Genomic DNA, 16092 nt, shown 5'->3' on the forward strand with positions numbered 1-16092 from the left:
GTCTTCTTTCTTTCTTTCTTTTTTTTAAAGTCTGACTTGGTTTCTATAAGCTTCCTGCTGCCACATTCAAAATCTGCCTCATTTAAAGCCACTTTGAGGGTGCAGAAACCAGGGTTTGGGGAAGAGGGTTCTGGTTTTCTAAGCTTGCCAAAATACATAATCAGAATCTATATTTGGAACCTGTATGCTAGAGGCTGCACCCTCAGTATTCCTGAGGATGCTTCCTGCAGAAAAAAATGGGGGGGGGGGGGGTCGTGGGAGGGAAGAGGAGGTGAGACACACAAGAAGGGCCTTCAGACATCACCAAGTCTGACTTTTTAAATCCTGTAGGGGAAACTGAGGCTCAGGGATGCCGACTGACTCAGGAACGCCTGTAACGTCACCTTCATCCTTGACCAAGGCATTGCCTCACCTCTCCCCCTACCCAGCTCTTGGACTTTCAGAAAGCCCATCTCCTCGAGCTTCAGATGGCGGGCAAGTGGTGTCTGGGAACCGCTGGGCCAACCCACAGCCTCCACCCCCGAGGGCCCCGACGGGGAGGGAGGAGGCCTTTGAGTGAGAGAGGCAGGGAGGGAGGGCGAAAGGAAGGGGAGCCCGGGGTGGGAGTGGAAGAGGCAGTTTCGCCCGGGGCGGGTTGGCTCGCGGGGCCAGCCCTCCCGAGGCGGTTTATAAGAGTTGGGGCGGCCGGGAGCCCTCCCCGCTGGTCCGCGCGCCCCCGGAGCAGCGCCGGGTTCTGAGCGCCCCGCGTCGAGGCCCGCCTGGCCGCGCGCCGGCTCCGCGCCGCCTTCGGACTTGAGGGCGCGGCCGCCCAGCCCGGGAGGGAGGCGAGCGCCCGAGCCAGGGGGCCGAGCGCCATGCGCCGCGCCAGCCGAGACTACACCAAGTACCTGCGCGGCTCCGAGGAGATGGGCGGCGCGGGCGCCCCGCACGAGGGCCCGCTGCACGCCCCGCCGCCGCCCGCAGCCCCCGCGGCCGCCGCCGCCTCCCGCTCCACGTTCGTGGCTCTCCTGGGGCTGGGGCTGGGCCAGGTCGTGTGCAGCGTCGCCCTGTTCCTCTACTTCCGAGCGCAGGTGAGTGCTCGCCCCACAGGCGCGTGCGGGTGGGGCGCGCCCACCTCGACCCGCCAGCACTTGGCAGGCGGTGGCAGCACTTGGCAGCGGTAGGAATGTTTGGTGCCCACAAGCCGGGCTTCCCCGGAGCTTGCATATTCCGGAGGGGAAAGCGACTCAAAAGAGAGCGCGTGACTGCGGGGCGGCCGGGCGCGGGGCCCGGAGCGCTGGCCTCGGTCCCCGCGCGCGCAGCCCGGCCCGGCTGATGCGCTGAGGCTGGGCTCGCCCGGCGTGGTGCGTTTGAATTTCCCCCGGCGAGACCGCATTGGTCGCTCGCCTCTTTTGGAAACGATTACGCCCTTTTCTCCCCTTCTGTATCCTCCTTGGAGCAAAGAATGAACTTATTGATGTTCACTTAGGAACAAAATGGAGCGTCTCCAGTTAGGCGTCACCGACCGTTTCCCTTCCCACCCACCCCCCGGAGATTGTGGGGTCCTGGGGCTGGTTGCTTTGCACGGTGCCAAGGTGCGCGCGGAGCCGAAGGTCGCAGTGCGTGCGCTGCCCGCAGCCTCTGGAGCATCGGGTGGCGATGCCCAAGGCACCAGACGGACCAAAAGACGCAGCGCGGCCAGGGACGCCTAGTCTTAGAAGCCGGGCTCCTCTCGCTCGGGGTGAAAGAAGAGAGAAGGGCCCACGTGCCTGCCCATGAAGGTGGGCGGAGGAAGGAAGCGAGACGGGTGGAGGTGGTGAAGTTCTCTGCCCTGGCACAGCCTGGCGACGATCTAGCAAATAACCAAGCTTTTCAAAGATAGGGAAACCGGCTAGGGACTGGGGAGAGATAGTAGAGAGGAAGGGGTAAATTCGTAACATTATGCTTTCTGGTGGTTTGTGTTTTCTTGGAAATTGCTGTGCAGTTGCTTGGGTTCATTCAAATATTCCTGTCTGGTGCTGTAAACTCTTTCTCAAAGGAAGTGGGGGGCTGACTGTGCACTTTTTTTTTTTTAATGGGAAAAAAGAGTTGGGTTTGGACTTCATTGGTTTTCAGATTCAAAGGTGATTACTAAACTAAATTGGATGCATGAGACATGGCAATGCCTGGGTTGTACAGGTTTTTGACATGTGCCAGAGTCCTGAACTTGTCATCACAGACTTTTTGCTAAGTATTCAGTATCCACTAATTTGCGTTTTGTAGAACTAGTTTGTGAACTGAGACAGAAGTAGATATACTATGCACAGTATTTTATATTTGTATTTGTGTGTTAATAAAAATATTTTCCTATTGAGAAAGTTTTTCAGAAACTACGACTTTCAAGTAGTTTGGTGTTCAGTCTCTCAGTCCTGTCCCACTCTTTGCGACCCCATGGACTGCAGCAGGCCAGGCTTCCCTGTCCTTCACTGTCTCCCTCCCAGAGTTAGCTCACACTCATGTCCATCGAGTCAGTGATGCCATCCAACCATCTCATTCTCTGTCACACTCCGCCCCTCTTCTCCTCATGCCCTCAATCTTTCCCAGCATCAGGGTCTCTTAGATTACATAAATCTATATGAAAGTGATGAAACATGTTTCTTTCATTGGACTGTGCTGCAGCCAAGAATGACTGATTTATCCATTTTCTCATCCGGTATATGGTCCTGCCCCCTCCCCCATTTAATACTTATATACTGAGTGCCTGCACTGCACATGGCACCATTCAATGGTGTGGAATACGAGTTAAGAATCATTTAGTCAACATACAGTGCCCACCTACTGAACTGCATGCATGGTGCCAGGTAATGATGGGGACTATAACAAAAGACTCTAAATTCCTAGTCAAATAAGAGAGAAGCATCGAGAAAAGAGGCAGGAGATGCAGTCGTTCCCTCTTTTCAAATTTAACTAATTAATTGATTAATTTTTACTTCTCGGTCCTGGGGCCTGTGAGTTCTTAGTTCCCTCACCAGGAATCAAACCCACCTCCCCTGCACTGGAAGGGCGGTGTCTTAACCACTAGGCCACCAGGAAAGCCCCAGTACTTCTTCCTCTTTTATCTCTTCTAACACCTTAGCATTATGGCATTTTCATAGCAGGAATTGTGAAGTGAGTATTCAGCACCGAAAGAGCTAGGGGATGAATGGATTGTAGGGACCAGGAACAGCTTACATTGACAGGAACCATGGAAATGTGACCATTTCAAAAAGAATGACTTGCTGGGCTGTTGAAGAAATTGTTTGACTTCTTTGTAGGGAGTCCCAGTATTAATGATCTGGTGGGCTGAGAAGTCTAGCCTTCTCATGATCGTTTAGCAGTCTTGACGTCACATGGATAACAGTGAAAACTTTCAACTATTTTTTCCAAAGTCCACATGTAAGTTAGTAAGCCTGACTAGAAAAATTTCATCTGGAGAATTTAATGTCATCGAATTTCTGCGTACATTTTTCCTAGATGTCATGAAGATTGGGATTCTCCAAAATTTATGCAAAATGTATTAGTCATTATGCTGAACCCAGCTTTGGGCTGCATTTTTTTTTTTAAGTGGCCTTCGTCAGTAAAGAAGCAATATTTGGAGCAATGTTTTCATAGGAATACCCCACTAGATGTGGTTAGGTTTTGCTGAGGATGATATCTAAAGGAGATACATTCAGAAGAAGTTCCAGATGAAATAGAATGTTTGGAATTTGTTTCAAAATAATAACATGGATGCTTTTAGATGAAACCAGATGCACCGGTAACTGTTGAAACCCCGTGGTCAGTACCTGTAGGTTCAGTTTACAGTTCTTTACACTTTTGCATTTGCTGGAAGCCTTCTTTGAAAGTTCTAGCTGAGAGAATAGACCCAGTTTGACCTGACACCAGTTGAACATTTTCACTTACATCAGTTCCTTTGGATGAGAACTTGGTACCAAGTAAGAGATAGATTTTTGATTTCCACTCAGTTTGTGGGTCACTTACTTGGAATTCCTGAATGCATTTGAGTTAGAATGAAATCATCTAATACCAGGTAACATATTTGCAGTTTATAGTAAAAAAGAAAAGAAAACGGAGCCAGTTTTATTGTTTTTGTTTAAAAGCGAGAGAGGGAAGTCTTGAAAATCCTCAAGAATCACAACATTGTTAATTGGCTATACCCCGTTAAAAAAGTTAAGGAAAAAAAAAAAGTTCAATTTAGTTTTAAATGCATTTAGAAAAATATCCCCAAATAATGTAAAAAAAAAAAAATTATACTGACTTAAAACAAGTTTCCCTTTCTTAACTCATGTTTGAATAGTTAAAAATGAATCTGCCTCCCGAATGTTTGCAGATTGCTTGTGCCTAAATTAAGAAAAAAACAAAGAAAGAAAGTACTAGATCCAGCGTAGATTGGCTTTCCCCCCACCAACCTTGCCAAAGGAAAAACAGCATGTGGTTTATGCTATATATTTACTACATAGCATTCATACTTTGGTTTACAAAGAAAAAAATCCCTTCCAAAAAGTTGCTTTTAAATATTGGTGTGTATTTAAACACACATACACACAACATCCATATAACCATATTCAAGTTTAGAACTTAGCAGTAAGATAAGTGTTTCAGAAAACTCAGTCTCTCTTCCCTTTTAACTTTTCCCCAAACCCCCAGCATGCACACCAACCTCCCTGGGCTGTTCTTTACCCAAGAAGGAGAGCTGTCACTACCAAAAGTCTGATGTGGAGGTGTGTGGGCTGTCGGCAGATGGCAAGCATCCTGCCTCATTTAACCCTACAAGCGATGAAGTTTCAAGGAAGCTTTCAGACTGAGTTACTTTCATGTGAACCGCACCATCTGATAAATGTGTTTTTGAAGTCCAGTTTAAATCAGATATTCAAGATTCACTTAATATTTTCAGTCATTTCTAGGTACAGTGAATTCATCTGTAAGTCAGTTTACTGTGATTTGGGGGTTCCCTGGTGGCTCAGACAGTGAAGCATCTGTAGGCTGTGCAGGAGACCTTGGTTCAATCCCTGGGTGGGCAAGACCCCCTGGAGAAGGGCATGACAACTCACTTCAGTATACTTGCGTGGAGAATGCTGTGGAGAGGGGAGCCTGGTGGACCACTATCCATGGGGTGCAGAGAGTCAGACATGACTGAAGCAACTTGGCATGCACGCACGTGGCTGGCCCTGCACCCCTGCACCTCTGCTCTGCCCTTTCTCCTGGTCTGCATTTGCAGGCACGGAGAGTTGCAAGGGCAGCGGACTAACAAAGACATTTGGTTGTAGATGAAAAATAAGTTCCTAAGACACTTGCACCACTGTGTTCACAGCGGCATGTTCACATCAGCCGAGACAGGGAAACACATGTCCACTGACAGATGACTAGATTAAGAAGATAGGGTACACATAGATAACGGAATAGTACCCAGCCATAAAAAGAACGAAACGATGGCATTTACAGCAACATGGATGGATCATTCTAACTGAAGTAAATAAGATAAAGACAAATATTGTATGGTATCACCTATATGTGGAATCTAAAATAGGACACAAAGGAACTTCTATGGAACAGAAATAGACTCAGACATAGAGAACAGACTTAAGACAGAAGGCGTAGGAGGGACAGATGGGGAGTTTGAGATTAGCAGATGCAAACTGCTATACACACACACACATGCACACACACATATATATATATAACTGAATCACTTTCCTCTACATTAGAAAATAATACAACATTGCAAATTCATTCAATAAAATAAAATTTAAAAATAAATTTCTAATGCTTGACCCTCAAGTAAACAAAATAAGTGAGTACGATATCAGACTTAATGATGTCACACTTTCATTTGGGAAAACAATCGGTAACATTTATACATGTTTAGCTCTAAATGTGCTTTCCAGATGACTCAGTGGTAAAGAATCCACCAGCCAATCCAGGAGACGTGGGTTTGATCCTTGGGTTGGGAAGATCTGCTGGAGAAGAAAATGGCAACCCACTCCAGCATTCTTGCCTGGAGAATCCCATGGACAGTAGACGGTGGGCTACAGTCCATGGGGCTGCAAAGAGTCAGATATGACTTAACGACTAAACAAGAAAAAAGCCCTAACATGAGCATCTGAAGCAGTGGCTCTCACTTACACATTAGATACACTCGGGGAGAGAGATTCAGTTGACCTCAACTCTTAGGGATATTGAATAAATTGGCCCAGGGTGGGACCTGGGCAGGGCTGTTTTTTAAGAGAGAAGAGAATAAAATCTTTGCATCATATTTCTCTTCATTAAACCTTTAGTCATCATTGACCATATCAGTATTTTTGTGCTGGCTGGTATTACTTGTGAGAAAACTTTAAAAGTGGGTGTCCAAGGAAATTTGGAGACATTTTAATAGTAGACAATTGATGTTTGTACCTTTGGTATTTGAAAGCATCACTTCTCAAACCTGAACGTGCATGAGAATCGCCTTGAATCTGAGTTAGAATGCAGATTCTTAGGCATTGCCCAGGGTGGGGCCTGGGCATCTGCATTTCTAACAAAATCTGGCTGAGCTTGTAACCCTGAAGATGACAGGACTATACTTCCCATAGCAAGAGTCATGGGGACTAATGTTTCTGTTGATGGCGCTCAGCTTGTCAGCGGGGTTGGAGCTTAACCAATGTTAGGGTCCCCAGGCGTTTCCCCACTAATACCACACTGTCCCTTCAGCTCAGCGGCTCTCTGGTGGTGAGCCAACTGAGGCCTTCGCAGGAATCTTCTTTCTTGAGGTCTAAACCCAGTGACCCTTCATATCAGTTGCCCAAGCCTCTCTGGTTTTGTGGGAAACTTACTGGTGTAAGTGAGCTTTTTAACAGAACTGTGGCATGAAAAGCTTGCCTTATATGAAATCTCAGATATTATGATTCGTGCTCATTGTCTTAAAGACATAAAAGATAAATACAGGTTGCAAGTAGTTTTGAGTCCTGAGTGACACCTCTCCCGTGATTATAGATGTTACCAATCCTTTAATTTACGAGTGGAATGATAAAATTTGCATTGGTGGGTGCACATTTGTTGAAAGGCTATCATTTTGAGAGTTTTGGATATGGGTAGGGTACTGAGTTTACTTCTAACAGCTGGTTAATAAATCTGCACATCTTCCGCTGACTTTTAGAAAGATAATTAAACCAGGGATTGAGAGACCTGGTATTGATTGACTGTGCTTTAGTTATGGCAGACTTACGTAATTCCCCCCTCCTCCTTTTTTTTTTTTTAATCTAGCCTGTACCTAAAAAGCAAATGCACATGAAGTACCTTGAAGTTTTCGAAAGAGGAGAATGATAAATTAAGCCATTATTATTAAAGCAATTAGATAGCTAATTACTTCTCCTCTTTACTTGGCAGTTGAAACCACTACAAAGACTCGTCAGAGCCCCAGGAGGAGCTGGCAGCCAATTTTAAGAGTAATACAGAAAGAAGTGCTTGTGCTGGTACCTGTTGTAACTAGGCAACCAGCTGATAACTCTGTGGGGATATTTTGGGTGGGACTATCCCACGCACTTCAAGAATTTTAGCATTCCCTCAGCATGAGTATGTATAGGTTGCTCATGTATAGGTTGCCCCCTTCACCCCAGCTGATATCAGGCATCACCAAACATATTTTCAGTCACCTTCTGACAGATGTAGCTCTCCCGTCTAAGAAAACTGGTGAGAGGTTCGACAAAAAGGGAAACTGCTTCTGGCTGCAGGTTTTCTTTGGGGCTAGGAAATGGATTTCTTTGGCTGATTAAAACACACTTTGATTAAGGGAAAAGGCTAGGCAAACAAGGCAGCTGAACATGATGTTAATTTCACCTGATTTATGTAGGTTTCATGCTTTGAATATCCAAGTGGGCTTCATAATCCCACCTGGCGTGCTCCTTAGAACTTAAAAGGCCTGTTCTTCCTGTACTGAACACCGGTAATTTCATTGATGCCCTTCCCCTCAGTGAGGACTTGGATAACGTCAGACAATTCTGATAATTTCCCCATGAATTACATGTGTACACGTGTGTTGTGGATGATAGATACTCATAAAAACAAATTAGAAGTCAATGTTTGCACCAACTGGAGGGTAATTGTATTAACTGTTAGTTATTGGGGACCTGCATTCATTCTTCCAAGAATGAATTCTGTTGTCTTAATCACACTTGACTCAACAGCAGAGTGATCGGTGATAACCACCCTTACGTCCTCACACTTTTTTCCCCTCTCAGATGGATCCTAACAGAATATCAGAAGATGACACTCATTGCATTAATAGAATTTTCAAGCTCCATGAAAACACGGATTTGCAAGACACAACCCTGGAGAGTCAAGACTCCAAATTAATACCTGATTCGTGTAAGAGAATTAAACAGGCTTTTCAAGCAGCTGTGCAGAAGGTGAGTCCACATTGAGATGATAAGTCAAGGGCCCTCACTGACTCTACTAATGCTGAAAATTAAAATTGGCTAAGTGCTATTGACTTTGTTCTTTTTTATTTTAATAATTTGTAAGAGAGCTAAAGAGATTTTTTTTTTTGAGGGATTAGCAGAATCCTTTTGAAGTTGGTAGTGGTTAATTGGGCTTCCCTGGTGGCTCAGATGTTAAAGAATCTTTCTATAATGCAGGAGACCTGGATTCCATCCCTGGGTCAGGCAGATCCTCTGGAGAAGGGAATGGCAACCCACTCTAGTATTCTTGCCTGGAGACTCCCACAGACAGAGGAGCCTGGAGGGCTACAGTCCATGGGGTTGCCAAGAATCGGACATGACCGTGTGGTTAATTATAGTGACCAGTGGTGTTCATGCAAATATTCTTTCCTTTCTCTCTTTCTCTCCCTTCCTCTCTCTCTTTCTCTTGTTTTGGAGGAGGCATTTAAATTCACTCTGGAAAGAAAGACAGGGATGGTTTGTGGTAGTCAGGGAGTCAGTGTGCTAGTTTGAAATCCCTGCCTTAGAAACCATTCTCTCTGCTCAAGGATTCTCCACTGGCTACTTCCTTTAAGTTGGGTTTTGGGATGGGAAGACCCCCAATCCCCATCTGTGTGTGGATCCAGGGTTCTGTGGAGAATAAGTATTAGCTGGTCCTCTGTTGTCAGCTGACTTGCGGGGGGAAGTGATGTAGAGCAGGAGTTGATGTTGGGGGAGAGGAAATTCTCTGGTCCTTTTCTGATTTTCTAGGAGGGCTGAGTGAAAAGGGAGGGGATGGGGACACAGAAGACAAATGACTTCTCTACACTGACAGCCTCCGTGGAGAAATGCTGGAATAAGTGCCTGTTGTCTTTTCCTGGATACGGTCCCTTGAGAATTCTGTAGCCTTGGCATTATTTTACTTACTGACTCCAGCAAGAACTGGGTAGAGCCCCCTGACTCCAGGGCGTGCGCATGCGTCCATATTGCTGCCTCACATAACACATCTGATGGGTTCTTGCATCTGCTCGGGCATCCCAACCTCTAGTTTGCAGCTCCCCGGGCTATCTCTGATCATCTCACAGTAACTTCTAAATTTCTCAAATATCTCAAACCTAAGTTGAAATTTGAGTTTCTTTTTAAAAAATTCACAAGTAGTAATTGCATGTTTTAAAAAGAGGATATGTATTAGATATAGAGGTAGGGAGAGATAAAACTGTTTTGTATCACCCTTCAGGCTGGTATTTGCTATATTTCAGCAAATTTAAGATACCACGAATTTTCAGCTTACGTTATTATTTCATGCATCACAAAGAGAAAAAAAATGACTAAAGAATTAAACATAATCATTATAGATTCTAGTTGCATCCAGTTCAGAGATTCTGAAATATAAAAAAATGTATATCGTAGAATCAAGGAAGTATATATCAGTCTAATATCTATAAGCATGTTGTTTAAAAAGATTGCATTTTCATCATATTTGGGTGTAGGTGGTTAGCTTTATGCAGTAGATGCCTATTTTAAAATGTAGGTTTAAATTTGATCTTTTGATCTTCTATTGTAATTTTTGAGCTATTTAGTAACAGTAATTCCATTAGTCTAATTCATTTTTAAATGTTCTATAGCATTTTTCTTTTTCTGCTTTTGCAAAAAATTAAACTACTGAAAACAGGAGAAAAATGAATAACTTCTGATTTTTCACTATTGGAAGCAATGGGAAATTACATGGCTACTATGTGGTATTTACCTCATCTGAGGTTAGGTGGCACAGCGATAGAGAATCCACCCGCTGATGCAGGAGACGTGGTTCAATCCATGGGATGCAAAGATCCCCTGGAGAAGGAAATGGCTGCCTACGCTGGTATTCTTGCCTGGAGAATTTCATGGACAGAGGAGCCTGGAGGGCTACAGTCCATGGGTTCACAAGAGTCAGACATGACTGAGCAACCAACATTTTCACTCTCACTTTTAGGTCTTTCCAAGTAGTGCTAGTGGTAAAGAACCCGCCTGCCAATGCAGGGAATGTGAGAGAGATGGGTTCGATCCCTGGGTCAGAAAGATTCCCCTGGAGGAGGGCACGGCAACCCACTCCAGCATTCTTGCCTGGAGAATCCCATGGACAGAGGAGCCTGGTGGGCTACAGACTATAAGGTTGCAAAGTGTCAGACACGACTGAAGCAACTTAGCATGCTCTCTTATCTTTTTAATCATGTATATTTGTGGGAGAAATTGTAGCATGTGAAGTAAGACATGTGAAATTGTAGCATGTGAAGTCAGACTTATGTTTGAATAAATGTGATCTTGGGAAAGTACTTTATATTTCTTCACTCTGGCTTCCTCATCTTTAAAACCTAGAGTTCACAATCCCTCTGTAAGAGGATTGTGGTTGATTTGAATAAAAGATGTAAAGGACCTAAGCACAGTCCTGGAAATAGAGGACATTTAATGCATTCATTAAATGTTTATATATTACTTTACCACCATTGTTACTAATTCATTGTTATTGATGATTTAATCAGACATATTTTTTAATGCTCTATCTTAGAGCACATTTGATCAGTTTTTCTAAAATTGCATTAAAACGATGCAAACACTGAAGCAGGTTGCAGAAATCCACTGTGATGTTTTTATTACTAGCAACATGAAATGTGTTAAGTACATATTATCCTTAGGAAACTTCCAGGTCTATTTAAGACTTAGACTTGAGTTAAATAATGCAGTAATTTAGAATATAGAGAGCCTGTTCTTAAGACATTTATAAGCTGTGTTGTGAAGGACAGTATATTAGGGGAGGAAAGAAATAACATTTGCGAGACCCTTAATTTAAAATTATCTTCAAGCTGTGGTACATATACACAATGGAGTATTACTCAGCCATTAAAAAGAATTCATTTGAATCAGTTCTGATGAGATGGATGAAACTGGAGCCGATTATACAGAGTGAAGTAAGCCAGAAAGAAAAACACCAATACAGTATACTAACACATATATATGGAATTTAGAAAGATGGCAATGACGACCCTGTATGCAAGACAGGAAAAAAGACACAGATGTGTATAACGGGCTTTTGGACTCAGAGGGAGAGGGAGAGGGTGGGATGATTTGGGAGAATGGCATTCTAACATGTATACTATCATGTAAGAATTGAATCGCCAGTCTATGTCTGACGCAGGATACAGCATGCTTGGGGCTGGTGCGTGGGGATGACCCACAGAGATGTTATGGGGAGGGAAGTGGGAGGGGGGTTCATGTTTGGGAACGCATGTAAGAATTAAAGATTTTAAAATGAAAGAAATAAAAAACTAAAAAAAAAAAATTATCTTCAAAAATTCTGATCCACACTGGGAAAAGGGGACTTACTGAGCTGTACACTGTGAAATCTAACACTCAGTTTGCTGTTGTTGATTTAGAATATGATGTTAGTTTTGGATATACAGTGATGTGGTTTAGTTTTCCCACGTTGTAGCCCATTACAGATTATTACAAGATGTTCAATATAATTCCCTGTGCTGTTTCATGTATAGTAGTTTGCATCTGTTAATCCGGTACTCCTAATTTGCTCCTCCTTTCTTTTATCCCTTTGGTAACTATGAGTTTATTTTCTGTCTGTGAGTTTATTTATGTTTGTTTATAGATTTATTTGTATTATTTTCTAGATTCCATGTATAAGTGATATAATATTAAGAGAGAAATGAAATACTGCCATTTGTAGCAAGATGGATGGGCCTAGAGAATATATATAGTGAAGTAAGTCAGACAGAGAAAGACAAATTCTAATTCATTCTTATTATTTTGTTCTGTTTCATTTTTGTTAGTCTGCTTTTAATCCTGCCTCTGAGATATTGAGTAACCTATCTATAAACAACAATTACATGTACTAGAGGTAATGTATTAGTTCAAAACTGAACCCCTAATTCAGGTAGTTCTGGTTATGTAAGTGATTGCTTCCTAATTTTCTGTTTAGATCAACATATATTGAACCTCCTTACAATGGAAAGAAGAGACTTTTAATTTCATTGGTACCCTGGTCCTTAAAAATATACTTTGGGTTTCTTCTGGGAAAATGAGTATGCAAAATCAGCCAAGATAATTTAGAAAATAAGTAATATTAAGAACAGATACCATTAATGTTTACTTATGGGAATGCAAGGATGATTCATTTTAACAGGTCAAAGAAGAAAAACATTATCATTTGCTAGATACTGAGAAGTGAGTGACACAATTTTGCAGATATTTCTGATGTTTAAAATCCATTAGAAAGTAGAACTAGTTGGATTCTTGATGTTATCCTAAATAGCTCAAACTAAAAGGTAGCTAATGATGAAAAATAGGAGCATTTCTCTCACTATCAGGAACACAACAAAGATATCCACTGTCCCCATGTTATTTAACATTGTTCAGAATGTGCTAGCAAACGCAGTTACATATAGGAATGAAATAAAATATAGAGAAGGTAGAATTTGAATGTGATGTGCGTGTACACTTGGGAAAATTCAAAGGAACTGAGAGGCTACAAGAAAAATAAATCAGTTTACAAAAGTAATAGGTAATAATCACTAGCTGTCCCCATTTCAAACAATAATTAGAAAACATGAATGAAAGATCTCATTCAGAATTTTTAAAAAGCCCTAAAAATTCATTTAACAAGGAATATACAAAGCTTATGAAAATAAAACTAGAAAACCCTACAGAGACATTTAAAATAGGATTGGATAATGTAAAGATGGAACTCTGCAAAGTCATAATCCATAAAAGAGAACAAATGCCTTAAAGTAGACGTCATTGCGTGTGTGTGAATATGATTGTGTATATATATATATAATTTAATATAATATAAATTATTTTGTATAGTGGGTATAGTTTAGGTTATTAAAAAATGGAATTAGGACAGTTTGTTTCCTATTTTTAGAAAGTGATCGTGTTACCTCATGGCTTGCATGCACGCTAAGTCACTTCAGTGATGCTCAACTCTTTGTGACCCCATGGACTGTAACCCACCAGGCTCCTCTGTTCATGGGATTCTCCAGGCAAGAATACTGGAGTGGTTGCCATTCCCATCTCCAGGGCATCTTCCCAACTCAGTGCTCAAGCCCAGGTCTCCTGCACTGCAGGCGGATTCTTTACCATTTGAGCCACCGGGGAGGCCTGCAGGATGAGTAGAACTTTTTATTAATTTCACATTTATTTTTGTTGTGCTATAGTATTTTACATGTTATTCATGGGTAACAATGTTACACACAGGTAATCCTTTTTAAAGAATAAGAAGCTATCATAATATACCATTGTGTGTTTGAAAACAAAAGATGCCATTTTTTTCCCCGACAAGAGACTCTTCAGGCAAAAGGTGCGTGCTGTTCATATCTTATCATTAGAGCCCAGCAGTGTTCATGAAGGGTGCTGCTGTGCTAGGCACTTTGCTATAACTTCTCCAACAGCAAGGATTTACCTTTCCCTTGAAGTGAAGCGGAAGTTGCTCAGTCATGCCCTACTCTTTGCGACCCTATGGACTCAGTCCATGGAATTCTCTAGGCCAGAATACTGGAGTGGGTAGCCTTTCCCTTCTCCAGGGGATCTTCCCAACCCGGGGATGGAACCCAGGTCTCCCGTAATGCAGGCAGATTCTTTACCAGCTGAGCCACATTACCTTGGCCAAATAGTGATTTGCCAAATGTGTTATCCTATAATAAGGATTATTGGTTAATGTGATAGCCTGCACATCTTGCCAGAATAATCAGACTTCTCATTGCTCTGGCTGATGCTAAAAATAGAACAGCAGGCATGCATAGGTAGGCGTGACTCTTAGTTTCAGTTCTAATGTAGATATTGGGTGAAACCGTGAGACAAAATGACATTGGCGGCTGCAGTCATTACTGAGAGCTCACCCCATCCAGTGGTAACAAATGCTAGACATAAGCACAGTATCACATTCTATGTGTGCAAAAACTGGTGTTTACCCAGCCCGTCTTTGGTCAGACTAGTAATGCTGTTTTTCTCCCTTTTTTTTGTTCGTGGCTGGGTTTTCTTGGCTTTTTTTCCCCTTTAGCACAGAACTCTGAAAGCCTCTTAGTGATCCAGCTCTACCAACCACAATTTACGAAGTCTGTCATAACAGTCTATGGCAATAAAGAAAACACTAGCACAAATACGGTGTCCAATTTATAAAGCAGTTCTTGTTCCGGCTTTGGTGGCCTCTCTGGCCTCTGCCAGGCTGAAGAGCGATGTGGGCGCTCAGGCCTGAGCAGGGGTGCATGGCCCTCAGACCTCCCGGCCAGGCTCAGTTTATACACTATTTATACATCCTGAGACCTGGGGAGGTAACTCTACTTGATGTTACTGTTAAGTTTAAGTGTTAGTCGCTCAGTCGTGTCTGACTCTTTTCGACCCAATAGACTGTAGCCCCCCAGACTCCTCTGTCCGTGGGATTCTTCAGGCAAGAATACTGGAGTGGGTTGCCATGCCCTCCTCCAGGGGGTCTTCCTGACCCAGGGATTGAACTCATGTCTGTTACGACTCCTACATTGACAGGCTGGTTCTTTACCACTAGCGCCACCTGGGAAGCTCTGATGTTTCTATGGTTGCTTGCTAATTTCACGTTGGGTACCTGTTTGTGAAAAACTTCCGGAAACTTATTTTGAAGTGTATCTGAAAGGGTGATACGGGGCAGAGAATCCATATACAAATTATATCAGTCACCTTGTTCTCCAGTGTGAAGGGCTCAGTGCATTCAAGGTGACCCTCTAGGATGTGGGAAGGAAGGATGGTGACTTACATGTATGCGTGCGTGCATGCTAAGTGGCTTTGGTGGTGTCCAGCTCTTTGTGACCCTGTGGACTGCAGCCCGCCAGGCTCCTCTGTCCATGGGATTCTCTGGCAAGAATACTGGAGTGGGGTGCCATGCCCTTCTCCAGGGGATCTTCCTGACCCAGGGATTGAACTGGCATCTCCTATATCTACCTGCATTGGTAGGCGGGTTCTTTACCACTAGCTCCACCTGGGAAGCTCTTACATGTATATGTATTTTTTAATATTAGCTTTAGAATATTTTTGTGAATATTTTATAATGTATCTAATATTCAACAATGTTTTAATATTTAAGTAAAAAATACGTAAATTTGGGAGCATTGAATTCTTTCCTTCTCTCAAGAAACTGCACAATCAGAAATGTTTAGAGGTCTTGGAACAAAACTGCAGCTCCATCAGGACAAGAGCTGTAGTCTTTTGCTCACATTTGAATATATCACATCTGACTTAGACTCAAGATGGAAGGCAAAAAAGGACTGATGACTTCTTAAATTCCGTAAACTAATTTTTAATTAAACACGGGTCGTTGATCAATTCATGAAGCCATTCAAAAAGTTATGAGCCTGATTTTCATTTATTGGTTGTCTTACCAATGGTATGGTTGGTAATTGTTACTATTATAGCCTGAAGCAATAATGCCTCCGTGGTTGCCGTTGTTCAGTTGCTAAGTCCAGCTCTTTGCGACCCCATGAACTGCAGCACACCAGGCTTCCCTGTCTTCCACTATCTCCCGGACTGTGCTCAGATACATGTCCATTGAGTTGATGATGCTATCTAACTGTCTCATCTTCTGCCGCCCTCTCTTTCTTTTGCCTCTATGCAATCATATTTTGTTGAAGGTTATCTTCAGCTGAACTTCTTGCTTTCATCATGGTTTTGGCCCCTTCATGGCTTGTAACCTATA

General features: G+C 42.9%; 1 protein-coding gene across 1 annotated transcript in view; it reads left to right on the forward strand.

The window, feature by feature from the left end:
- The first annotated feature begins 696 nt into the window (after positions 1-696).
- Positions 697-16092, forward strand: part of TNFSF11 (TNF superfamily member 11) — a 42856-nt gene continuing 27460 nt past the window's right edge. The window contains exons 1-2 of the mRNA XM_069601249.1: positions 697-1070; positions 8211-8378. Coding sequence (XP_069457350.1) covers positions 855-1070; positions 8211-8378 — 384 coding nt within the window. The 5' untranslated portion in view covers positions 697-854. The remainder of the gene's footprint in view (positions 1071-8210; positions 8379-16092) is intronic.

Source organism: Ovis canadensis, chromosome 10, assembly GCF_042477335.2.
Source record: "Ovis canadensis isolate MfBH-ARS-UI-01 breed Bighorn chromosome 10, ARS-UI_OviCan_v2, whole genome shotgun sequence".
Classification (NCBI taxonomy): Eukaryota; Metazoa; Chordata; class Mammalia; order Artiodactyla; family Bovidae; genus Ovis; species Ovis canadensis.